Source organism: Protobothrops mucrosquamatus, unplaced genomic scaffold, assembly GCF_001527695.2.
Source record: "Protobothrops mucrosquamatus isolate PMUCROS unplaced genomic scaffold, P.Mucros_1.0 scaffold_120, whole genome shotgun sequence".
NCBI lineage: Eukaryota > Metazoa > Chordata > Lepidosauria > Squamata > Viperidae > Protobothrops > Protobothrops mucrosquamatus.
Genome location: NW_015386196.1, coordinates 1,551 through 29,512, shown reverse-complemented (window position 1 = coordinate 29,512; position 27,962 = coordinate 1,551). Strand labels below are relative to the sequence as shown.

The 27,962-nt window shown below is 37.2% G+C and overlaps 2 protein-coding genes across 2 annotated transcripts in view; one reads left to right on the top strand and one right to left on the bottom strand.

Annotated features, from left to right (window-relative positions):
- The window catches only part of ATG7 (autophagy related 7), a 99,464-nt gene extending 95,050 nt beyond the window's left edge, over positions 1 to 4,414 (top strand). Inside the window, exon 18 of the mRNA XM_029284301.1 lies at positions 2,249 to 4,414. Within this exon, the coding sequence (XP_029140134.1) occupies positions 2,249 to 2,281 (33 nt within the window). The 3' untranslated portion in view covers positions 2,282 to 4,414. The remainder of the gene's footprint in view (positions 1 to 2,248) is intronic.
- A 13,785-nt stretch (positions 4,415 to 18,199) lies between these two features.
- On the bottom strand, positions 18,200 to 25,784 carry VGLL4 (vestigial like family member 4). The gene is made up of 3 exons (XM_015816816.2): positions 25,521 to 25,784; positions 20,529 to 20,652; positions 18,200 to 18,634 (listed from the first exon to the last, which is right to left on the bottom strand). The coding sequence occupies exons 1-3, from the start codon at positions 25,782 to 25,784 to the stop codon at positions 18,360 to 18,362; spliced, it is 663 nt and encodes a 220-aa protein (XP_015672302.2). The 3' UTR covers positions 18,200 to 18,359.
- Between the last annotated feature and the right edge of the window lie 2,178 nt (positions 25,785 to 27,962).

The following is a 27,962-nucleotide window of genomic DNA, read 5'->3' as shown; positions in this document are numbered from 1 at the left end:
CCTGAAACAACAATCCTGTGAGGTGAGTTGGGTTGAGAGAAAGTGACTGGCCCAAAGACATCCAAGCAGCTTTCATTCCTAAGGAAGGACTAGAAGTCAGTTTCCTGGTTTCTAGCCTGGTACCTTAACTACTAGATCAAATGTAGCATATTATATCAGCCATTACGTACATTATATCAGACATCTAGTAGGGGTAAAGTTATCCCTGCTTCCTACAGGATAGCTGCTACAAAATATTTATGGTGAAAATGCTTCATAAGTAATGTCATTTTGTAATGTACTTTTTCTGAGAGCTGTTAACACAATTGCCTTCCTTTTGATCCTTTAGGTTCCTTGTTTGCTTGTGTGCTTCCCTTTTAATAATTCTTTTCAGGTACTTTTGCAACCAAAGGGAGGTGAAAAGTAGCATTGTTCCACATTTAAAATGTCCATTCACTTACAATTCTTTTATAGCACTGTATAAATAGAAACTGAGGTGGGGATTTTTTTCCCCTCTTTCCTTTGTGTAAAAAAATACTTAACCTCTCACAAACTTGGGAAGGAGGGAAATCTTTGAGAGAGAGGATGTGTGTTTTTGAAGTGGAAAGATAACCCCCCTCTCCAGTTCAGTATCTTAAAAACAGACACAGATCTGAGATATAAATACAGTAGATGCAAATCTAATTCCCTTGGGCTTGGCTTAATGTTCTACAGGATGGAAGGCTGGAGCCTCCTCTCAAAGCACTCTCTGTGTCCCATCTCTTGCTTTGGAAGAGAGAGCATAGTAATTCCTTCTTCCATCCCCTATCTTTCAAGGGGCATCTCACACAACATCAGCTATATAGTCTAAAGTGTGGTGTCTAGAGCAGAACCCAAACTTTTGGGCACCAGGAACTGGTGCCAAGGAGAAAGGTTTTTTCCACGGACCAGAGGGGGTGTGGTTTTGAATATTGCCTGCATCCCGAGGATGGAACTTTTCTTATTTGTGTGCCCCACTTGCTGGCATCCTGTGTGGTCCACGGACCGGGGGTTGGGGCCCCTGGTCTAGAAGATTCAATCTTTTTCTCTGTGAGAGCTAGGCCAGTTTCAATTTAAAAAAAAAACCAGAAGCTCAATTTATTTTTTCAAAAAAGGTAAAAAGTACTTACTTTTGACTTTAAATATCCAAATGCCAAATAGTCAGTGTTGAAGTAAATAAAATACAGAACTGCCTAGTCTATCATATAGCTGGCAAATTAAGATTTTAAAGAATTTAAAAAAAACCCAAAGCTCCAGAGATCAGTGTATGATTGATATATTTATGATTTTTCCACAGCTACATTTGAACTGATATTATAAATGTAATATAACTGCATATAAAAGGCTGTGGTATAATTTCATCATTTCCAAATAGAATAGATTTAACAAATTTTAGATTATCACGATTTGGCTCTATTTTTGAAAGGCTCTATTGGGGGGGGGGGAAGAGATCCAGAATTGAGAGGAATTCATTGTTGCAGAAAGGGAACAGAATTCTAGTTTTTGCCAGTGCTCATTCTGAACTATATTACTGTGTGCCTTGTCCTAGACCAAGGGTAGGCAACCTTGGCTCTTTTATGACTCGTGGACTTCAACTCCCAGAATTCCTGAGCCAGCTATGCTGGGAGTTGAAGTCCACGAGTCATAAAAGAGCCAAGGTTGCCTACCCCTGTCCTAGACAGATTCCTAGCCCTCTGAAGCATCTTTCCAAAGATGTAGATGAAAGAAAAAAAATTGTAAAATTCAACTCTTTCTCCCCTCAGACCTGAAAAATTATCCTGTATGAAATTTTAATTTTCTATTATTTTAAAACAAATTTTGTACTAATGATTTATATGATTGCTGATTTTGCTATATAGAAATCCAATCCAATACTCTAAAAAGAACATGATTATTTAAGTCCAGTCTTTGAAACATCAGTATTTTGGCATAAATGCATGTGATGAAATATAAACGTATTAGTACTTGTAAGGTATTAGGCAAATGATTCCTTTTGATTGATTTATTTTTTTTAAAAAAAACTTTTAATTTGGGGTGAATATTGTTTTTTTATTACTGTATAGCCCAAAATGATACATTAATGTAAGGTAGGTTTTTATTTTACAAAATGGATATTTTTGGCAATAAAAGTTTTAGCAATAATTTCTGCAAAACCAGAACATATGTTTATAATTGATGTTGTTAACAATTATACCATATGTAACATCAAACAAAGTTAAATTAATGAATGGAAATTTTTTTTTTCTTACAGATTTGGGACATAAGTGATGATGAAACGCTCTGAAAATCTAATGAGTGATGTAAAAGACGACGAACAAGCTGACTTATTTTAGGGTTCTGTGGATGTATTTTTTATCGGTCATTTAATGATTACTTCCTTAAATTTATTGCAAACATAAACATGTTTAGTCTACATCTTTGATCAAGATGGGACACTGTGACAGTCTCAAAGCAAGCGTGCTGTGATTGCTTCTCTTTTTATTGTGTTCTTGATGCACATATAGTTAGTTGTAAGACAACTCAAATTAAAATTATTTCTTGTTTCTAAATATTTTAAATTTTCTCTTTAGTAGATATCTTTGTATCTCCCCCTCCCTGCCCCCAGTTGGAGTGTTTCTTTTAAGTAAATTTGAAAAACACTTTACAGTGTTTTAGGGACTTGTCCATTATTGTGTAAGACTGAAGACTGAACCATAAAAAGGAACCTACATGGAGGGAATAAATAAAGCAAAGAAGGCCAGATGTTTTGAGATACAAAAAGACACTGGGTCTTTTGATCTTGATTACTATCAGTACAAGGGACAGGTAGAAGCTCTATGTTCTCCCCTCAATTAGCTATCTTCATCCACCCCCCCCTCCCACAAATCAGGGAATCTGAATGAAATAAGATGCAACGTAGACAAGCAAGGTGAGATTGAAGAAAATCAAATATATTCCATTAACTTCATTGCACGAACAGCAATTTAGATCGAAGCTGTCAAACTATTTCATAGACCCACCTTTTCCCTTTTTGCAAATGATTAGTAGTTTATATCCCTATAAAATAAGGAAATTAAATTCTAACTTACATTATAAGTCTCTACTGAATAACAAATCAATAGTTCTGAATAATTAATGCAACAAATACGATATTTGCTTTTAACACAGTGACAAATTTGTTAGCTACTTAGCTAGACACAGAATGTTAGCTAGTAGAAACTGGACATTATTAGCTTCATTGTATTTAGAAGAAAGCCTTCCTTTTCACCCATTTCTTTATAACCAGTAATGCAATGCAATGCAAACTGTCTTTTTTTTTTTCTTTCATTTTAGGAAATACTACACTGGTCTCTATCCAGAGCAGTAGCTCCATATACTAATAGCATCTGTTGTCTAAGCTTCCCTCCAAAAGGAACTCCTAGTGACATAAAATATCCAGACAAGGAGACTAAATATTTCATATTCTTCAACAATGTATCACTTTCCCTTCTATAAATTATAATCACAAATCTGCGGAGAAATTCAGAATAGGCAATCCATGATATTTTAATGGTGAAAGTTGGTCATTTAAATCTATGTTACTTAGTTTATAATTTCCACTGCTTAAGTGTATAATTAACTTTCCTGAGGCAGCATTTAATAACGAGACTAGCTCCTGTACAATATTTCCAGTATTGTTGTTTACTGGCTAAATTTCTTGATCATTTAAATCTAGATTTGAAAGAGGCATGATTTTAAAGAAAGCTCAGTTTGTATAGTTAACCGTTCCAGTAACATAAACATTAATTGCTATTTTTCAATTGTAAGTATGAAATGCTTGTAATATAAATTAAATAATTATCTAGTGATTTTCAGGCTCATTTTACTAAAAAAAAAAAATTCATGCTGGGGAAAATCAGGACTTTTTACAGCTTACTATGAGTCACCCCACCCAGACGTCATTTGAAGATACTGAGCAGGAAGCTCTGTTCTGAAGTTTTACAGGCTTGATTTGTTGAGAATCAAAAACAGCTTGATGTCTCCCAGGAATACTATCCAATGAAATGTCTGCCTTGATTCTTGGATTAACAACTTTCAATTTGTCAACTGTGTTTTTTCTCACAGAGAAAAACCTATATATGACATTTTAAGCACAAAGGTAATATGATGTTTCCTTGCTTAGCAAATCAAGTAACTTAAGAATTGTATAAGACTGAATTTGCTTCCTGTCCAGATGCTTCCCAGATGTCTGTGTTGTGCAGAAGTGCCCAGTGTGACTTAGAAGATCTGTTCTTTAATTTTATTGTTTTTTTTCCCCTTCTCCGGTGACAAAACAGAATGACTTACTTGCTTCCAAATTTTTCCTTTTGTAAAATGTTGTAAGCACTTTAATTGAAGGGGACATAATGAAAGCTTTTAGTCAAATGACTGCAATGTACATTAAAAGAACTTCCAAACACTTTTACTCACAGTTCTGTATCCATGGAGAGGAGGCATCTGGTACTGCCCACACAGTTGCTTCCAGAACGGAAGAACTTAAATTTGAGCTTTGGATAATGGATATGGGCTTTTAAATGACTGGGGTTTTTTTAAATTTTATTTTAATTTTGGGCTGGCATGGCTTCCCCAAATAAAGGACAAAAATCCTGAAAATTGAACACTGTGTTGCATTGCTTAGAGCTGTAACTTGATGTAAGCAAAAGAAAGTGATACTGGCTTTGTTTGAAAGCATAAGGAAAACATAAATTTGGTAACTTTTTAGTAAGCCTTCATTCTGCCAATGACAACCACTCAAGTATTAATATGGAGGGCAGTCTTTGGTCTATTTGAGGGGAACGTATCCCTTAGTTGAGCTTGAATTCTTGTAATTACAAGAACATGTCTGAGTAGTTCTCTTGGCAGCAGGACAGAAGGGCTTTGCTACTGCAATTTTTCTGGATTTATTATTTGACTTCTCAGTCTAGGCTACAAAATTAGCCCTAAGATTTCCTAGATATTTCTTTAACTATTAGCTAGATCAGGTCCTGTTTGTTTTTTTTATAGATCAGCCAAGATTAGCTGCTTGATGCCATCTGTTTGGATCAGCTGGCTCAATGCTAAATAGTGACCCGTTTGATTCTGCTAGCCCAGAGCTAAATATGGACAGTTTTGCTTTAAGTAGATATAATATCGTCTTTTCAGAGCAAGATCTTTATTTGCTGAATAAGCTCAATAACAAATTTCACTTTTACATTGAAATAGCTTATCTAGAGCAATGGAGTTACATATAATTATATCTGATGTAGTTTTATGTGTTTGTTTTTCTTCTTTATTTTGGGTAGAAAATATTAGCTCTTTCATGGTCTAAAAAAGGGGCATGGATTTGTTGGTATTTGTCTAAAACTCCGTAGTCTGTGAATTAGGATTAATATGACTCGAGTGCCTGAAGAGATATAAACAATCATTTCTTCATATGATTGACATTTATTCTGATGACTTCCAGTGAGAAAAAGATCATTTATGTAATGGTTGTTGCCTCTGTTAAGTTTACACATGGCAGGCAAGCTTAAAACTACTTTACCCAACACATGCAAACACTTTCTTACAATGGTTCACTAACCAGACTCTGATCCATTTCAGATGTATCACTTGTTCTAGTTTGGGGTACCTATTGTAGCTGATCCAGCAGGGTGAGGGTGCTCTAGATCTTGGGGGGAATCTCATTGCAGAGGACAAGTACTAATGCAGAGAAGGGGCGTTTCCAAGTGTTGATAAATGGCTTAGTTTAATCAAAGGAGCTGGGGTGGCACCAATCCTTCTGGATCTAATCAGCTAGCCAGATACTATGGAAGATGGCCCCTCAATAATGAAGTCCGGCCTATGACATCATCTTGAAAGTGGTAATTTCAGCAATACAAGCTGAATCCACATCCACATACTAAATCCACATAGAAAATAGTACATATGTAAATTTCATTCTAGAGAGTAGTTCTGCTTCAGATTAACTTTGTTTTCATATCGCAATTATTGCTCATGATTTTTTTCAGCTGAAAAACTAGATGCATATATGCATGTATGTATGTACATGTGTCCATGTGATATATAAAAGTATACTTTTTGTCACTGCTGTATAGGCCTTCCAAGATTTGTTGTACGGAGGCTTCTCATTGCTTCTTTCCTTATCCAACCAGTAGAGATGATGAGATGGAATAGCTCTGGATTTGAGGTTCTTTGGTCCATTGAGGATTGTCATCTTTGGTCTTGGATGAGGTGGCACTGCCTCAGAAAGACCCAGTGCATAATCTGGGGATTCTCCGGACTCAACGACGTATGCTCAAGGAACAGGTGTAGTCATGGCCAGGAGGACCTTTGCACAACTGCATCTTGTGTGCCATTGCCTTTCCTGTACCAACAATCCATGCTCATAGTCACTCCTGCCCTAGTCACCTCCTGTCTTGTCTATTGCAATGTGCACTATATGGAGCTGCCCTTGAAAAGTATCCAGAAGCTTCAATTTATTCAAAATGTAGCAGCCCACATGGTTTTGTGCAGGCCTATGTGTGCACATGTGTCACTTCTCCAGGAGCTGCATTGATTGCCAATCTGCTTCCAGGTCCAATTCAAGGTGCTGGTTGTCACCTTTAAAGTCCTACATAGCTTGGGGCTATCTTCTCCCAGTTACATCTACCCAACCTACGAGAGGCAACGAATGTTGCAGTCCCTTCTCCTAAGGAGATACATTAGTGGGATCAAGAAGAAGGACCTCTGCAAACTTAATCCTTAAAATAGCCTTAAAATTTAATCTTAAGGATTAAGATTAATTAAGGATGGCCAGATAGAATCTTCTAGCCTTTCACAGGATATATTTGTAAGTAAAGCAAATTTTAGCTCCCAATTTAGCTTCATACCTGTACCAAATTTCAACACCTAATTCAGAAGAGTTTTAACTCTAGTCTATTTTAATGCCTTCATCTCAGCTGTCTTGGAAGGTAAACATAAGAGAATTACTTTATAAACATCATGGTGTCTCTGTGATAAGGTAGAATAGAAGCCATTGCCCTGTTCATTTCTATTGTCAGTTTTATAGGAACACTTTTCACCAGCTGATTATTTTAATTACATTCTCAAGACAGTCTAATAATTTATATTTTACATTAACTGTTAGATGGTCAAGAGAACTGTCTCTTTAAAAATAGCAAGCTTTTGTTTCATTATGTGTAAATCCCACTTTTATTATTTATACTTATTATTTAATATCTTATTCTATATTTGCTGGTCTGTAACCATGATAAAAAATTGGTAATGATGTTGAACCAGTATGGGTCCTGGGTCAGCCAGTTCAGGTGGTTAAAGCCAGCTCATTTTCTTTGGAAAGTAACTTCCTTGCTCTGATATGTTGATTTGGTGCTCAAGTTATAACAACTGTATTTCACAAGTTTTTATCAGAAGCATCCTAAGGTTACAGAATAGATTGTCCTCAACTTCGCTGGGCAGATGAACATCTGCTAACATCAACTCTGTCTTATCTGAACTAAACTTCAATTTTATGATCCTCATCAAATCCATTATCATGACCATATTCATTGAGGAACTCAAGATGGCATAGGTAGCACATCTCCCTCCTATTTTTTTCCAAACCAACAATAACTGCAATATTGTTGGGCTAACAGTAGCCCAAAGTCATTCAATGAATTGTGGCTGAGGTTATACTTGAACCTGAGCTTCTTTATTTCTAGTCCAACATTACACCACAGTGACACTCTAGTGTAAGTATTTCAAGTCAGCTTATTAAAACATTACTCTAGATGTATATTTTGTACCCTGGCTAGAGTCCTTTAGGGCTGAGGTGTCAGTAAGTGAAATCCAAGCTGAATGGCAGCCCTTTGCCAACTAGAAGGAGATAATATAAGGAGGCATAATTGGAGTGGCAATCTAATTTAATCTCTCTTCCTGGCACCCCTAATGCCTTACTTGAGATTGTATAGCCTCTGCATCAATTTAGCTCAATTTTAGTTCTGGTTTTTTGAGGGGAGCCCTATTGAATTGCAGTTTAATGGGAATGAGGATGTATGGTTTTTATGCATAAGAACAGGTCTTCAAACTTGGCCCTTTTATGACTCATGGACTTCAACTCCCAGAATTCCTCAGCCAGTGTGGGAATTCTGGGAATTGAAGTCCATGAGTCATAAAAGGGCCAAGTTTGAAGACCCCTGCGTAAGAACAATACAGAAAAGGACTGCTATGTTTAAAAGGTTTTACCAAAAGCTTCCATCTCCCATTTGGATCCCCTGCTTAATATTACTGTGAATATATCACCTTTGCACATGTGAGCATTCTATACATCAACATCCAATATTCAGTCTCGTTTTCCAGCTTTCCACAACCATTTCCCTTTCTGGATTTCTGCATAAGTTCATCCGCTTTGACCCTTTTGCATCTGGTTAAGCAGCACGCCCCAAGCAACTCCATCTTCTTGTGCCGTTTTATGAGTCTCGTCTTCATCACCACTGCTTTATGATTTTCTGTCAGCCACCCAATTGATTCAACCACAAAACCCTTTCTCTTCTTTCTTTTCTAGAGACAGGAGCTGCAAAGTACCTTGAATAAGGCTATGCAGTTTCTAGATTCTGCCCTGTAGCTAGTGTGCCCTTGGGCCAACAAAATATAAACTAGACTGCTGTGAATAGTATTTGCCTTTTTATAAAACGCTGATATTGCTATATACCACCTGGAGTCACTTTCATGCGAGATAGGCTACAGAAACATGATAAATACTTTTAAGAACCATTCTCCTGAAAGAAAAATACAACTAAGGGAAAGGCAACATGAGGCTTCTCAGTGGATTGTAATTTCCACGAGCCTTCTCTGTATCACAGCCCAGCTGCTTAGGGATAATGGGAATTAATTTGTGGATGCTACAAACTGGTCAATCTGATCCAGTTTTAGCTGAGGCAGGGGTTCACCCACACATGATTAGATGTATGTTAGCCCATATGGTTTACATTCATTTGGCTCTTTCTGTAAACTACTACATCACACAGTTAATGCCAGACTCTTGTACATTCAAAGGATCCTACCCTTGATTAAATAACATTTCCAGTTACTGGAACTTTTCATAAATGGCATTTACATGACATTAAATGAATTGCCCATTAAGAAATGGGGAACCAAGCTTTGTGTGTCCGCCTCTGTCCCACTGCTTACCGTATTTTTCCATGTATAAGACGCTATTTTTTTCTGCAAACACCCTTTTCAAAAATCAGGTGCGTCTTATACAAGTGCAGCATCTTATACACAAAAAAAATAATGGTAACCTCCGCAGCCCAGGGCATGCCTGTGTGGGTTCTTTACATGCCGCTGCCATGCCACCTGGTTCAGGGGTCAAGCCCCTGTGGGCTTGCCACTAACGGGAGGGAGGAAGGGGCAAGATCGTCAGATGGCATCCGGAGGCAGCGGATGGAACCAGCAGCATGGATGGCAGCGACAGCCCTTTCCTTCCCTCATACCTGTATGCTGGCCGGGGACCCCGTGGAACGCAGCTGCGAGGACATCCTGCTCAATAATAGCAGCCGGCTGAACTTCCGGATTTGCCGGCTCAGCTGTTCGGTGCTCCGCCAAACATCTGATTGGTGTGGAGAAACGGTGGGGGGTTTAAAACCTGCCTTCGTTTCCCTTGCTTTGCTGTAATGCCGGTGTTCACACCGGTTTGTTTACCAGGGTCGGAAGGCTGCTGCTGCTGTAAACTGACTATGCATGCTCATTGTGCCGGATGCTGATTAAGGGGGGGCGGTGGCCAGGAGGCGTCTATTTAGAGCGTGGGAGGTGCTGACTTTGCTATAAATTTGGAACTCGCATGCCAGAGCGTCTTATACAAGGGTGCATCTTATACACGAAAAAATACAGTAATTCTAATGGAACAGGCATTTATAGTCATGGGCTTGAGCTTTGAGGCATGAATCATGTGGAAAATTGTTACAATACTGTTCTATATTTAGAGGAATGCACAGTTCTTTTTTGTCATACATCAGCACAAGAAGTAATTCTTGGTAATAGTTACTCAGTGTTGCGTGTACATTAGATATGTACAGCCTAATATGCTGGCTTATGCCAAACTTATTGCCACCACTGTTTGTTCCTGTCCCTTGAATGGCAACATTCAATATGGAATCCTATAATGGCTCCACTTTTTTGCTGGATGCTCACTTTGGATCACAAGAGGAAAAGGTTCATTAGTAGTAATAGAATAGGAAAGAATCTTGCATTTTTCTAAAATAAAGGTCTGAGGAATCAGAATAGGGAATGCAAATGAAAGTGTGAAGGGGGTCTTTTCATTCCAAAAACATAACCAATGTCCTCTTTTATGAAAGACGTTTTGTAACAAAATCAATTCGACCTCTGAAATGACAGGCCAACAATGAACAGTGCAGCCAGTCATCCATCATGAGGGCTGAAATGGCCTCATGTTAAATGGATTATAGTGTGCTGGAATTGAGTCACAGTTTTGTCATACATTTCAAAAGTCTATTGTAGGAATAGTGGTGGCGATAATGTTTTTGGCTTGTTTTTTTACTTCTGGACTGTCATGAATAACCAGAATGTCAGTTTAGAATTCCTCCCACATATCTTGTTACAGAGAAATTTGTCAGCTGGTATAAATATCAACCAAAGTATTGCCACAATTAATAAATATATTATATTATTGTGCTATTTGAAGTTATAGGCTTCTACATGTGTTGTTGATTTAATGGATCAGCTCCAACAGAAATGGCTGCTCATCCTCTTTCAGCCATGTTGCCAGGTCCAGGGAATTGGATTCCCTGATTAAATTATTTTCTATCATTTCTGTATCTTATGGTCATTTATCACTCACATACAGTATGTGAAGAATGGAATAGTAGGAGAAAATGTTCTCTAAATGCAGAAAACTAGAAAGTGAGAAGACCTAATATTGTTTTCTGACATGCCAATTTTCTGTTGTGTGATGGCCACTCTTTCCGAGCTGGTTCCACTGGCAACATAAGGGATGGAGCCTTGAATTCATTCTCTTATCTACTGGATCTGAAAGGGCACTAAGTAGAAGTGCTCAAATTGGCCGGCACCCTTTGATCTGCAAGCTGACAATCTTTGGCCTTGGCCTGATGCCTTCTTCCTTTATCGGTTTATAAATAGGTAATAAAGCTGAACTGCACAATCATACTTTCCTCCTCTCATATACAAGTTTTGCAAATATGAATAAGAAGTCATCTCTATAAAAATTAGAATGTGGAACAAAAAATAATTGGGAAAGGGAGGAGGAAAATATATCCATCTTATCTGGATATTATATATAGAATTTCTGGATAATTCTACACTCAGTTGCAATGTTCCCCATCTTAGTATCTGCTGTAATGTTACAAACGTATTAGCAGTTACACAGTTACTAGCATGTGCACTGTCTCGGCTTCTGTACAGAGCTTTGTCCTCTGTGCCAATCAAGGCAGAGCTAATTCTCTATTTGTTTCTTTATAGATCAGTCTAGAAAACACCCATGATCCAAGCCAGTCCGCTTTTAAAAAGCCCACCAGCAGCCATGGTCCTCTGTTTTGGATGACCAAGAATGAACATGACTTAGGCTGCTATATTACTGTTTTGTTTTCACTTGTTATGAGAATACTTTGTGTGTATGCATATTACATCTTGGGTGTTTAAGTTGCACATTCTACGACAACATACATTAACTTTGAAGGAAGCAGCATAATTTTTTAAAAATACTATAAGCATAAATAGGTTTGTGAATTTGTGTTACATAGAGGAACCTCAGCTCCTTCTCTAAGTCTGTTTTGGTATTTATTTCTGTTTGTTTATTCCATCTATGTTAAGAATCACATCACCTCTTGTGTGAGAGTGGAAAGAATGCAGGAGCAAAGTGTTTAAAGGCAATGTACTGTTGAATGGTCTCCCTATCACCTTGCTTTGATTCTTGATAACTGACTGGACTCTAGATTGCTTTTTGTATGTCGTGGATTATTACTGGAGTAGAGCAATTTCTTTGAGATGGCATTGAATCACAGAAAAGTCCTATAACCTTCTGCTTGTTTCCTGGCTTTGATAATGTGCTTGATTCAGCTTTCCCAAATAATGCAAATTTAATGCAGAGCAGAGCAATGTAAACCAAAATTACTAACTCTCCTTTGTAATCCTGATGCCACTCCTTTAGTAACCTAATCTACTTAAGTAGCCTCTGCTGCAAGCATTTCTGTTCAACTGAACAGGACTTTTTTACAGAGTAATATCATTTATTCTTTCAATTTCTTTTTTTTAAGTTTTTATTGATTTTTTCCCTACAATTCAGTAGTACTTGTTCCAGAAACGTGTTGTCTAAGTTTATTATTCACTAATACAAATTTAATTCCTAATCCTTTATACTTTTCTCCAGCCATTGATAAAATAAGTCCCAAATTTGATAGTATTGTTTCTTCTTTTTCTTTCAACCTCAAAGTAAGTCTGTCTATTTCCACACATTCTAGTATTGTGCGAATATGATTCTTGCTGCTGTTGTCACATGTAGAATCAAGTATATACTTTGTTTATCAATCTTTTCTGGCATTATACCTAATAAAAAAGTTCAGGTTTAAAATCTACATCTTTTTCCAACATCTTTTCTAGCCAAGTATATATTTTTGTCCAATGTCTCTTTGCTTTAACACATGTCCACCATACATGGTAATAAGTACCTGACTTGTGTTTACATTTCCAACATCTATCTGTCATATTTTTAAACATTTTTGCTAATCTTGCTGGTGGCAAGTACCATCTATGAAACATTTTATATAGATTTTCTTTTAAGAAGTTTATATTGTCAATTTATAGTTTCTTTCTCACAAGTTTTGCCATTTTTCTAAATCTATATTATATCCAAAATTCTTTGCCCATGTTATCATTGTTTCTTTAACTTGTTCATTTTCCATTTTCAAATTCAATAAAAAGTTATACATTTTCTTAATTAATTTCTCATCAGAGGTTAATAGTGTTTGATCAAACAAGGTCTCCTCTTTAAAAAATTCCATACAATTTAACATCTTTATCATGTCTAACTTGCATTTGTAAGTATGCCCACCATGATAGATCAATACCCTGATTTTCTTTCAATTTCTATAGCAGCCCATCTTAACCAATGACTCAATAGTGGATTTCATAATTTAGGATTTTACATAAAAGGTGTTGTGGATGCTTATCTGTTGTTTGCAGTTCTTTGCTTTCATTCAAAAGTTGGTTTGGTTTTGTTCAACATAAAAATGTTGAATGTGCATAAGGCTGACTTGTGCTTAGCCACTAAGAACCAAAATATGGCTGTGTACACTCAGCATGCTCTGCCATTGTGTGATACGTGATTATGGATTAATATTGGTAAAAGCAGCCAATAATGGATTATTCAGTAATTATAGTTAAATGAGAATAGAATAGAATAGAATAGAATAGAATAGAATAGAATAGAATAGAATAGAATAGAAGCTGGAAGGGACCTTGGAGATCTTGTAGTCCAGCCCCCCACTCAAGCAGGAGAACCTACCATCTCAGACAAGTGACTGTCCAGTCTCTTCTTAAAATTTCCAGTGATGGAGCACCCACAATTTCTGAAGGCACGTTGTTCCACTGGTTAATTGTCCTCACGTTAGGAAGTTTCTCCTTAATTCCAGGTTGCTTCTCTCTGATCAGTTTCCAACCATTGTTTCTTGTCCTGCCCTCTGGTGCTTTGGAGAATAGCCTGAAGCCCTCTTCTTTGTGGCAGTCTCTCAAATACTGGAATACTGCTATCATGTCCCCCCCCCCCTATTTCTTCTTTTCTTTAGACTAGTCAAACCCAAGTCCTGCAGCCGTTCTTCATATGTTTTAGTCTCCAGGTCTTGGATCTTCTTAGCTGCTCTTTGTACTTTTTCCAAGGTCTCAACATCTTTTTTTTTTTTTGTATGGTGACCAAAATTGGCTGCAGTATTCCAGGTGTGGTCTCACTAGGGTTTTATAAAGCGGTACTAATACTTTGCGTGATCTTGATTCTATGCCTCTGTTTATGCAACCTAGGATTGTATTAGATTTTTGGCGGCTGCTACACATTTCTGGCTCATAGTGAAGTGATCTAAGGTCCCTCTCACAGTTACTGTTTTTGAGTTAGGTCTCACCTAATCTGTACTTATACATTTGATTTTTCCTGCCTAAATGTAAATCTTTGCTGTTCTCCACATTGAAATTCATTTTGTTGGATAGGGCCCATTATTTCAGTTTGTCAAGATCTTTTTGAATCCTCAGCTTGTCTTCTGGGGTGTTGGCTATTGGCTATTCCTGCCAGTTTAGTGTCATCTGCAAATTTGATGAGTTCTCCTTCTATTTCCTCATCTAAGCCATTGATGAAGATATTGAAGAGTACTGGGCCTAAGACGGAGCTTGTGGTATCCGACTGCTTACTTCTCTCCATGTGGATGTGGTACCATTGAGGACTACTTGTTGAGTATGGTTTGTCAGCCAGCTACAAATCCATCTGGTGGTGATGTTATCTATTCCCCCTTTTTCTAGTTTACCAAGCAGTAGATTGTGGTCTACTTTGTCGAATGCCTTACTGAAATCTAAGTATACTATGTCCACAGCGTTTCACTGGTCTACTAATTTGGTTACTGATAGTTTAGTATAAAATGTGTAGCCAAAGGTTTATCATATTTTGCAAATTCCATATTCTGTAAATGGGACCGGATAATACCATAACTCTGTTCAGAGTGAGTTGTGAAAGATTTTCACTCACTAAAGGTTTTTTTTGTCAGTATGTCATGTAAACACATCCTGTTCAGATGAAAACGGGCCAGGTATCTAAAATTTGTTGTCTCATTCTTTGGCTCTCAAGGAAGGGAAGCATGTAGCAACTTAAAATATGTGGACGGAATCCTTACAACTGTATGAGGGAGACACTAAAGAACATAATCTTTGGGGGAGGAGAAAGAAGAACTTACTTTTTATTAGCTAATTAACTTGTGTATTAACTATTTGTAAGATTTGTTAATTTGTAAGATTTCCAGAGAGCAATGCACCGTATTGTATGATATGAAACATTATAATAGCTTGAAATAATTGAGGGCTGATTTGTAGTACAAGAAATAATTGTCATTACTGATCAATTTATCTGTCACAAATGAAGGTGAATATACGTGTCCCAGAATAATGTTGCAGAATCCAATCTGGGTCGGTCACTGGGACCTCAGAGGTTTCGTCTTCCAATCTTTTGGACTCGTGCTAGAGCCCATCCTCAGACAATAAACCGTATCTCTTGTATTATGTACTTTTTTTTTTTACAAGTAATGCAAAAGCAGTTGTTATGTTGCATACTGTGCTTTACTCACACTGAAAAAATGTGTAATCTAGCTTTTTGTTTTTTGCTGACATTAAATGGCAACTAAAATGCAAGTCCACTCATTGAAATATTTCATTTGCAAGGCAAATTAAGACTTGCCTTCTCCAAGTTTCCTTCCAGTGCTTCCATATAACTCCCATAATGGTTAGGGCTTATGTGTTAAGATTCCAGACTGGGAAATACAGGTTTTCACTATTTAAGCCAGCAGTAAGAAGAAACACTGAATCCTTGTCTGTTATCTTCTGAAATTAGTTCAAGTATAGATCTTTGAACTAATAGTATAATTTAATAATATGTTTAATTCTAACCATCACTAGGGTTAACAGATGTTTGCTGTGCACGTTATTTGAAAGGAACCACTTAAAATAGCTTACCAAGTGACTTGGCATTGCTAACTCAGGCAAACCTTATTATGCTTTAAGAAAACCACATGCTCACAGTTGTAAGATTTAAGAGCACTTTATTGTTCATTAAGGCTACTTTTAAGTACAAAAAAAAAAAAAAGATGGCCTGCCAAACCTTTTTTAAAAATTGCCAGGTGAAACAAGGCCACAAAAGAATGATATGTTACAGATTTACAAATATGGAGAACATTGTTCAATCTGGACTGTAGATCCTGTGGCTCTGTGAAAAAAAACTTCATGTAAGAATGAGGTTAATATCCTTTTTCCTTCTCCTCCCCCTCCCAACCATTTTGGCTTTTAAACAATAATTCTATTTTCCATGGACTATTTTTTTCTTCCAAATGGTTTTGTGTATATAGTACACATCACACTGAGAAGATAATCCTCAATGCATTTACTTCAAAGAATGTTGCACCACAATCAACACAAGTGTATGTCCATGTATTGTGTGTTAGGACTGCAGTGATTATTTCATGCCCCACTTACTTATCACAGATAAGTAAATTTAACTTTGTAGTTTTGTGCTTCAAAGAAATGTCAAAAGAGTTCTGTATCCACAAAGTCCATCTGCAGTCATTAGTACTTGTTAGACTGCTCAGTAGCCTGTAGCAACAACACACTAGTGGCTATTAATTGCTAATGCAGTGTTCTTATAGAATAACTGTGTTCCTGCACTTTTACTGTATTACAGACATCTACAACAAAAAAAAAAAAAGATCAACTTTTTTCTCCAGACAAAAACAAAAGAGAATGATTACAATAAAGGAAAGGGAAAAATTAAATAGCTACATATCATTAACAAATTAATTGTTCCTCAAAAAAATACCTACAAATTTCTCTGTACATTCTTTACGCACAGCGTAATGATGGTCTTAAAGTTACCTATATAAAAAAGTTTTTTTTTCTGCACTTTTCTTACAGGGGGTGGGGTACTGAATGCCAAAGGCGACTGGGCATTTAACTACCCATTCACATGACCGTAAAATATGTGAAAGGGGCAATGAACAAGGAGCTTCTCTTGTCTTTTTCTTGCTTTTAAAAGTAGGCAGCTACACTCTCCATGGAACAAGACAAAACAGATCCTTTGCTGATCTTTTCTAACCGTGGTTTTCATTTTTACAAAAATATAAATTCTGGCCCCAATGCTATAACGTAGTCCAAAGGACATCACGTGCACTTCAGACTTTTGCCTTATCCTATATGCTTTCAACAGCATCTATCTTTTCAGGTAACCCACTGTTAAATGGACTAGTTGTAACTGCTGGAATGTGCAGGGATTGTGGGTGAGTTGTGACATTAAAAAAAACAACAACAGCTGAGCCCATTACTACTAAAAGAAGTCTGTTCTTTATGCCTGCCTCTATTACCTAGTTAGTGACTATTAATACAGCAAATGAAATAAATGCAAGTAACACCTTTATAAAAAAAAAAGAGGAATGTATGGTGCCTTGGCCTAGGTTTATAAGCAGCCTCAAAAATTAGATTTCTGCAACTAGAGCATACATGGATAAATATGTTTCAGTAAGTAAATTTGCATTTGAGCAGTTGATTCTCCACATGAAAATTGTCACAAATGCCACAGTAGCATCCTGAATCTCATAGCACTCCATGATATATAAACTGCTTCAGTTGAGGCCTGACCAGAGGCGACTGTCCAAGGTTGCTGGCTGCTACGAAAATGAATATCAAATACAAGTATCAGAGTACAACTGTACCAGCAGTAAGTTTATCTAGGACTGTTAATGGAAAGAAAAAAACACCTAGTTTTCAACGAAGGCTAATATATTTCTTACTGTCTATACATTAATAGATACCAGCTATTTTTCCATAAAACATGCATCTTTAAGCACTATTGAACCCTCTTACCTCAGTTCTATTCTAACAAACTGCAGTGGAAAAAAGAAATGCCCATGATCTGTTGATTATGCAGTCCAGTTGCAAGCATGAAGCACCTGAAATCTACACCGAGAAGACCTATAACCTGTATGAGACTTCCCCTTCTTAAACAAATGTTGCTTCTTGTTTCCAAGAGGCAGAGACACCAGATGCTTTTTGCCAAGCAGTTTGCCCTCCGAATAGAAGCATCCTGCCTAAAGTTGCTATGCAACCCTAACCTCCTCCAATAGTGCAAATCATACACAACAGTTCTTTTCAAGTATATACATACAAAAACTACTTCACAAAGGGAGAAGAAAGTAATGGAGACAAAATCCAGACCCAATTCTACCCTCAAGAAGCTAATCAAAGCAAACAAGCATTTGGGTCAATCAACTGTACAGAATGGCTTTTTTCTTCTTTTCTTTTTCCCCATTTACTTGTGTCTACATTTTGTTTTCAGAAAGGGGGGGGCAGCAGAGTTGCATCAGAGGTTTCTTTGGTAACTGAGGCAGGAAAAAAAGAGTGCTACATTATTAAAAACAATTAAAAAAAATCAAATAGTTCCTGCTATCAATTTTAAGGGCATGTGTGTATATATATATGTATATATATATATATTTTTAAAAAAGCCCAAACACACACAAAACATGTATTGAATTGTTATCTTCTTTTATATCATCCCTCCCAACGCTTTTCGTTTTGAGTACTGTTCAAGCTCAGCCAAAACAATACCAACTCATGCTTGGATGAAGAAACTTGTGGTCCCGTGTTCATGAGACAACCGAAGGTGAATGATTATGATTGACCAGATGGGAGGAAGGAGGAGAAGAGGACTGGCCCCTCCTGGAAGCAGACTCTGGACTACTGGACACACCATCCTTGGCAGCTTTGATCTGAAGCCAGGTATCTCCGAGAGCTTTGGCAAAGTGGTCATCGACTGATCCTGTGATGGATACAGAGTTTGTCACTGGCTCTGGCTCCTTGTAATTCTTGCCAAGGCTTCTGCGGAAGTGTTCTTCTACCACCGGATCACACGCAGCAGTAGCTATAGGGGAAATGCAGAAGACGACTTAAGAAACGAACAAACTACTGCTTTTTCGTATGAATCGTCTAACTCCCTTTGCAGCTGTTCTGCTTTTAAAGTACAATTGCAGTAATCATTATTTACTTCTTAATGTACGTACAGTATGCATTAATGTTATGTATCATTACATAATACCATAAATTGCTGTTTTATTAGAAATGCTTCATTAGAATGCATTGTCCAGAATATTTTTTTCTATTATTTGTGTGCTCAGGCCCTGTAAATTAGCTAAGAGAAAAGAAAAAGAATGTATATAATTGTCATTTTAGACGACTATCTGAAAAGCCAAAAACAGATGTCTCCAACCTGAACAACTTCAACTTGTATAGACTTCAACTCCCACAATTCCCTGGTCAGCAGGGCCATTGCTGAGAATCTTGAAGGCATGCAAATTGGAGAAGGCTGTGGGAACATGCAAGTGAGCTGCATTTCCGTAGATTGATTCTGTATGCTCCCAAAACTGTTCCCACAAAAAATAGGAAAACTGAAAATCAGAAAATCATGTGGGTTTTAAGAAGGTTCCAAAAAGAATCTATGAGACGTTCAAACTTTTAAAAGTTTTTTAAAAGTTCAAAAGTTTTTTTAAAAGTGCACATTTTTTCCCCCTTTTGTATTTCTTGTTCATTTTATTCTAGCCAAAGTAATAAAAGGCATTTAAATGTTGTCTCTCTTCAGTCTATTTTTCGGTAACCAATTCCACATTATGTTGTCAAATATACACAAAATCAAGGGAGGGGTTTGATTCAAATCTAAATTAGCTATATTTAGATCCTATTAAAATCAGTGTGAAAAGTTGGTCACGAAATTAAAAGTTTACCCTTGCTAAAAAGGGCTAATTGTTCTATCTCCTGAGTCACAAGCAGCTGCTGGGAAGCAACAATGAGGGAGGGCTATTCGTCTACTATGCATTCTGCTGAGCTTCTCATATGCATTTGGCTGACTGCTGGCTGTTACGAAAGGCTAGACTAGATGGGCCCTTAGCGTAACCGCTGAGTGGCTTTTGCTTTTCTTTCTGAAACTCTGGATTTCAGACTCCAACTTCATTTCTGCTCCCACAAATCCATTATTATATTACCTTAACCTTTCATCTCTTCATTAGCCTGCCTAACTGTTTATATCGAGTGCTATTGAAAATAAAGATATGTTGTCTTTAAAAATGCACAATATCCAATCAGCCGAAATCCAGTTACGGTATATGGATTTATACTTTATTGATTTTATTTATATTTTATGGACTTTAGAATACGTACAAAGGTCATAAATAATCTTCCTAGATTTTCTTCTATCAATAAATCTTAAAAAATTTGAACAGTTTAACATTTCTTCTAATTAAAAATAGGAAGATCTTAGCAGGAGTTCCCCTTTAATACAAACATGTAGTCCTCGAGTTGCCACCATTCATTTAGTGACTGTTCAAAGTTACAACGGCATTGAAAAAAGTGACTTATGACTGCTTTTCCATACTTAATGACAGTTGCAGCATCCCCAGGGTCACGTGATCAAAATTCGGATGCTTGGCGATTGGTTCATATTTAGGGCAGTTGCCGTGTTCCGGGATCACATGATCACCTGACAAGCCAAGTCAATGGGGAAGCCATTGTTGTGGCAAGAAAGATGGTAAAATGGGGCAATAACTGTCTCACTTAGCGACAGAAATTTTGGACTCAATTGTGGTCGTTAAGTTGAGGACTATCTGTAATTACATATTTAATTTGATTGTACTACTTTCAGCCTGCTTAAAAATGTTTCTATTTCTGTAATTCATTACATTATATTAATAGTTATTTGATAACCGCATATAAAATGCGGTTTTCTTTTCTTTGGAAGGAAAATTATGGCTGTGAGTGTTACTTACTGCTAGACGGTCTTCGGTAACTGGTTGGCACAGCAGCACCACATCCACTGTGCACAACTGGACAATGAGAAAGGTTACAGTTTCGATTGCTTGCAGAGGCACATGTGATTACAGATGGACGGTTCTGAGGATAAAAGAACATAGAAATCATAGGCAGCTCCTCAAAGAGTTGTTTAACCTGGCAGTTACAATTTCAGAGCAGTTGCTAGGAAATTCTGTTCTCCAAAACTCATACAAGCAATATTTTTAAATAACTGAAAAATAACAAGATTCCCGGATCAGGCAAGGTGTTAACAAGAATTGGGAGATGACAATAATGATTTTAGCAATCATTGGAGGCCAAACTGTGATCCAGAATAAAACTGCTGCTACTCAAAGTGGGTGGTCTTAGGTATTTCAGCAGTTTTCTGGTTACTGAATGAAGAAATAATCAGGAATTGTTGGTTCCCTCCCGCCAACCCACCCAAACTTTTAAAAAAAACAAAAACAAGGCCTTACAATGCCTTGGTAAGGCCACACTTGGAATACTGCATCCAGTTTTGGTCACCACGATGTAAAAAAGATGTTGAGACTCTAGAAAGAGTACAGAGAAGAGCAACAAAGATGATTAGGGACTGGAGGCTAAAGCATATAAGGAACGGTTGCTGGAATTGGGTATGTCTAGTTTAATGAAGAGAAGGACGAGGGGGGACATGATAGCAGTGTTCCAGTATCTCAGGGGCTGCCATAAAGAAGAGGGAGTCAAGCTATTTTCCAAAGTACCTGAAGGCAGGACAAGAAGCAACGGATGGAAACTAACCAAGGAGAGAAGCAACCTAGAACTAAGGAGAAACTTCCTGACAGTGAGAACAATTAACCAGTGGAACAACCTGCCTCCAGAAGCGGTGAATGCTCCAACACTGGAAGTTTTTAAGAAGAGACTGGACAGCCATTTGTCTGAAATGGTGTAGGGTTTCCTGCCTGAGCAGGGGTTGGACTAGATGACCTCCAAGGTCTCTTCCAACTTTATTATTATTTTTATTAAATCTTGTTTCCATTCTTAGTCCTTTAACAGGCAAAATAAGAAAACTCATCCCCAAACAGGCTTGTCTTGCATACATGAATCTTACAATGCATTTGTATCTTTGTTTCCGGCAGCACAGTGATTGAAGTGCAGCAGTGCAGGCAAATTCTGCCCACAGCCTGGAGATTGATCCAGGCAAGGCTCAGGATTGACTCAGCTTTCCATCCTTCCATAGTCAGTAAAATGAGAACCCAGATTATTGGGGGCAATATGCTGATTCTGTAAACCACTTAGAGAGGGGCTGTAAAGCACTATGGGTTGGTATATAAGCCTAAATGCTATTGCTATTCTCTCAACTTGGATCAGCCTGAAGGGAAGAGGCAAAATCTGTGCCTGGGACAAAGGGGATCCTGCGGAAAGCCAACCTATCTCTGACCAAAAAAGACAGTGGCCACAGCACTGTCTTGCCTTCCCATTTGCTAGAGTCAGAAAAAGCAGCTTTTTACCTAAACACAGACTGCAACTGAGGCCTTAATACACTCACATTCTGTGTCTTGGGGTGATGGGAATTTAACACCAGCAATATTTTAATTGGCTGCTAGAGCCAAAAACGTTTGTCAGCCCATGCTAACGTAAAATCTGAACTGGAGATCGAAATCCAGAACTATCAACTTTTATGATCTTGGTCTAATTGTACAGCTTTGTTTACTATATTTCTACTAGATCTGCACAATGCCAAGGGAATAATTAAGAAAGGATGCTTCAAAGAGTGCTATCCTGGGAAAAGAACTGATTGATTTAAAAAGTTGCAAACAGGTGCTTTGCTCATAACCACATACCCTCTGCAACATCTTTGGGGTGCTGGACCCAAATCACTATATAACTCTAATTCTGCTACACCCGGCAACAGAAGTTGTTTTAAGATTAAGTTATCATAATCTGAACGAAGGCCCTTGTAAACTTTAGCTATAGGAATAATAAAAGAGAGCAGATACACAGTAAAACAAAATACTGCATTTGACCCAAATTCAGACTAATGGACAATCAGACACAACTAGTAAAGAAGAACTTTCAATCAATACTGGGTTGCCTGAGATATTCCTTTACAAGATTGCCTGAAATAAATGTAGGCATCAATTCCCATCTTAATAGGGAACAGTGAGGGTCATTTCAAATAATTTAGGTACGGGACTAAGGGAACAAGCTCTTGGCTCTTCCAGTCATTAAAATACTAGCAGAAAAAATACTTGCATTAATCTAGCAATCTGTTTGGTTAATATTCAGATATAACTGCTTTATTGGATTGTTTACCTTTAGCTTTGTATTACTATTTTTTAAAAAAGGATAATGATTTCTTAACATACATTCCAGGCATCATGTGAAACGTTATATATTGTTAAAAATTAAAAAAACATAGTAATATACCAAATTACACACCACAAAACAAGAAATCAGTCAATATACTTAAATAGTTAATAACCAAAAGGCCTTCAATGTAATATCCAATATTACCTCTGGGAAGGAAATTATATTTAAGTACTACTAAATGATTTTTAAGATATGGCCACAAACACAATAATTATCATCCAGTAAAAACAGTTCTTGTGATACTGTTCAATGACGGATCTGATTTGCCACTCCAAGAAACAATAATAGGAATTATCATGCAGCCCCAAAGTCATAAGTGGAAGCCTCTCCCTTCCTTGCCTGTCATCAATAAACCAACAATGCCGAGGAAATACAGTATGCAGAACAATAGCAGGTGGACTGAAGCACTGGATTATACTACATAACACCCCAAATGATAACATAAAAGACAAAAAAGTGTTCAGGTCATATCCCAGTGAATAAAGGTTGCAGGGAAAGTACAAAATGCCAAATGCTGGCTAATAACAATTATAAGACCAAAGTAACACTGATTTAGCTGAGTGAAAAACTTTTTGATTGGGAAAAATTATCATTTTGAATTTAATACTAGTTTCTAAGTGGGCAATGGTAGCTGTATTGTATTTTTTCCTAAGTCACAAAGGAACATGTTGAGACATGAATTAGAAAGTCCCTTACAACATCTTACAACTACCTAACTTAGTAGCAGTTTCTTTTAAAAAAAAATCCACCTGGAAAAACAGCGAAGAAATAAAAGGGCAGATCTAATTTAGGCGATAAGATAAATCTACAGAAATGTTCTTAAAGGGAGCAAAAGTGATAGTAATGCAGGAAAAGAGTTTAGAAGCACATATACTAATTTATTTCATAATCTGCAAGTAACTGAAACAGGAACTCATGCAATCCTCCAAATAAGCTACAAAAGCTTTGTATCAGTCAGTTACAAAGTAAGATAGCTCACACAAGATTGGCTAGGAATTTATGTGTCTAAATATAAAAAAAACAAGATCTGTGATAAATATTTTTCATGTGCCAACTTTTTTTAATCCTTTAAAATGAGTGCCTTTTCTCTCATCTTTTGTCTGACGGTTAAAAAAAATGGAGATGATTCTAAGGCTTGTGTTATGAATCCGGTTTAAAATCCTTCAATGTTACATTTAGTAGCTTTACCAGGAACTTGCGGGAATTGCTCATCAGCTCAAATTTTCATTCAAATACGAAGATGGAAATTTTGAAGTTGACTGCAATTTGAGGAAGGCAGGAAGAAAGAGAGAGAGGGGGGGGGGACTTTGGTCTTGGATGACATTCCTACCTCTCCATGAATCAAGAAATCAATGGTCTGCCATCATCTTGTAATGAACTCAAGGTAGCATTTTTAAAAAAAAAAAAATAAGAAAAAGCATCCTTTCCCATCTGTCTGCTCCAGACAGAATTTCTAATTAAGGACTGTCCTTCATTCAAAGATACTTTTTTCTTCAAAAGGCAACTGCACTATTTTTTCCCTGAGGAAGAAGAAAACATTTTGCTTCTCATCCAAGAAGCTTCAACAGTTCTGATGGCGGGGGGGGGAAGGGGGGGAATGGAAAGATAGATTCTGATAGGATGCGGGTGGTGATGGAAGGATTGTATTTCTTTGCACGCATCTGGCTGTTAGCACTCTCTGAGAGCTGTTGAGGACACTTGGGGAGGGTTATCTGTGCCCTCAGGGTCACCTGAATTAGGGTAGGATTGGTTGTGGAATCTTCTTGGAACTGATGCAAGTGTTGCATTGTAAACTGGTGATAGGTGGTGTCTTATTCCTCCCCCTCTGCTGAGGAGAGCATGTTCAATTCTAACATAGATGGATCCTTTTGCCCCTCTTTCAAACCAACAGCCCTCTATCCAACTATGACCTGGATGACTCAGAATCTCCAGACTTCTCTCCATTAACAACTGATCGATCAGGAAACCTATTTCTGAACTGTATCACTTCAGCCCTCATCAAATATGATTATTGTGAAACACTTCCATTATATACATTAAAAAAACAAGCATGTCAAAAAAAAACAACTTAGCTACAATTCTTCCTCCTCAGCTTCAAATCTTCTGCATGTAATTTATATAGAATTTGTTCCAACCATTCAAATTTTTGAAAAGCGAGTTAACGATAACAGTATTAATCAATATTTAACAACTGTTAAACAATGATTTCTTTTTTGAAGACTAAAACAGGTAGAGGAGAGCGTCTTTAAAATAGGTAGAGGAGAGCGTCTTTGCTTTCTTGTGAGTTTAGACAGCTAAGAAAAGGCCCTTTCCCAATGTGTTGGAATATCTGGTATTCCTCAGTAGTGCTTGTTTTAAGAGATCTCTCAAATTTTGCCTATATTAAAAATATTTATTTATATATGTTTCAAACAACCAGATTTGCAAAGTTCCATTATGCCTCCACTGTTTGCAAAATTATTAATTGGGACGACTTATGAAAATTATGTAGCCAATGACTCAGCAAAAACCAGCTAACCACACACAAAAATACACACACAGAAATACAAACATTGTAGAAAAGCTAAATGAAAAATAGCTGCCCAGAAATATGTATCTTAGCAAACAAAAATGCCAAGTACCTGCTGCCGTTCCACTGACGTCATTGTAGGAGTCATGCTTACAGACCGAATAACATCCATGCTGTTTTTGGTCAGTGCTAGAGGTTGCTCCATAGTTAAGCTTGGGATTGAGGCATATATATGATTAGCATGAAGGCCCATTGTTGGTGCAACAGCCCGTTCTATGGGACTACGACTCCTTTCTCTATGTTCTTTTCGGTAATCCCCATTTGCAGTCTTCATTCTAAGAGAAAACAAACAAACCAATATTTTAGTGTTGTGCATTTAATTCAAGGAATGTACTCCAAAGGCAGGTTTATAGCTAATCTTCGATTTAACTTCGGTGATGTAGGAACCATCTGGAGTTAAAGCACCCCACAAAGCTATTTATGACTTAGTTTCGAAGTTATGGCCTCTGCAGTGCTCCCATTGTCAGTCACTCTTACACTGACCTCAGGGATGCTGCAGTGCTCCCCCCTCCCCCCCAACTATCTTCCCTCCACCATCCCACCCACTGGATCCTGCAGGTTTTCGGACCTGCCTTCCCCCATGTCCTGCAGTCCTGCTTCTGTCGCAAATGGCATGCAAATGACTAGTTTCAGATGGCCTGGGACCATTTTTAGAAAACCATTTTTTCCTATCCTCATAATCCAACATTTTATAACAGTACATATTTTATGCCTCTCTACTATGGAGAGACATCATTTCTTTATACCCACTGATAATGATCAACATAAATTTTAAATTTCATTTTTGATCTGAGCTACATTTTATTAAGAACTAGCTGTACCCGGCCACGCGTTGCTGTGGGTCTCGTTCACTCAGCCAACAGATGGTGCTGTTTTTCAAAAAAAGCATGTTTTTACCTGTCACAGGTATGACATCTATATAATAGTAGGTATATAAAAACACGTGCGTATTCGAATGCAACGTTGTGTCAAAATTTCAAAGCAATTGGTGAAGAACTTTCGGAGATTTAAGATTTTGAACAAACAAACATTTACATTTTTATTTATATAGATTTAGATCATCTAGTCCAACCCATACTACTATACTACTACTAATAGTATAGTGTAGTATACTATTAATACTACTATAAAATGGACTCGTGGTTGGCTGAATGACTGTACCCCAAAAGTACTAATTAATGGTGCTACTTCAGCTTGGAGAAAACATCAAATGGAGTGCCATAGGGTCTTGGCTGTTTCAACATTTTATCAATAACTGCAATGAAGGAACTGAGATGTTTTTCAAGTTTGCAAATAATTCAAAACTGGGAAATGAGAAAAGATACCTAAGCAGGCTTGAGAAGTGAAATGAACAGCTGGGCAAGATGGGTGGCACATAAATTAAACAAACAAACAAATAAATAAATGGGAATGGCCTTGAGAGATAGGAGGAAGAGCTGTTTCCAAGGTAATTGTCAGATAAAAGGGGCTGGAGCTTGGGCCAAGAATGAAATGTGAGTAAACAACTCAGACAAGCACCTCCTTAGTTCACACAAAGATAAATGGAGAGCACTTTCATATTTGCAAGATTCTGTTACTAAAGCTTTAGTATAAAAGTAGTACTGATTATTCATGGCATTGATTTCCTAATCTGGTTTATCTTGAAGGGTTGACAAAAGGCCTGCATTAATAAGGAAGGGCTATATCAGATAATCCCTAAGGTCCCTTTCCACTCCAAGAATCTAAGCATTTCCCAACTGGTAGACAGACTAAAGGTGGGGAGATCCATGTTGAAGTCTACCCTCAATCTTAAAACTCACTGAAATCTTGGATTAGTTTCTCTCTCTCATCCCAATTAGCTCCTAATGGGGTTGTGAGGATAAAATGAAGGGAGAACCTTGTGTAAGTCCTTATGAGTGCCAGAAGAAAAGTGAGATATAAACCAAATAAATTAAAATTTCAAACTGCTATTGTTAGAATATGTGAAAAGGCTTGAATTATTCTTGAAACAGGATCTACCGCATCTAATTGCCAATATAAAAGCAGTTATGGAATAGGGATGTTGCCAACTGAATAAAATTCAAGTACTTCAATGAGGAGACCTGCTATACTTATTCCTTAAGATATATTTATTTAGCAATTCTGCTTATTCTCAGTGAAATAGAACTTTTTCACAGAGGCATTAATTACATGTTGCACTAAAATAAAAATAAAAGCTTTGTTTACAAATTGTTAATGCATTTAGCATATGATCTTGGAAATACAGACAATGCCTTAGAAAAAATATGAATCATGTAAAAACAAATTTTCTAATTTGCTGACTTCAACAAATTAATAGAGGACAATGATTTAATGTGTTGTTTATGTATGTCTGTGGTACCATCAATTATAATTCTGCCTTCTGCTTTGTGAAACGTATAAAAAAATATTGTGGTCTTTTCTCCCTATTTCAAAATTGAAGTTTTTAGAGACCTCTAAATGCAAGAAACAAATTTAAGGGATTTATGATGAGTTT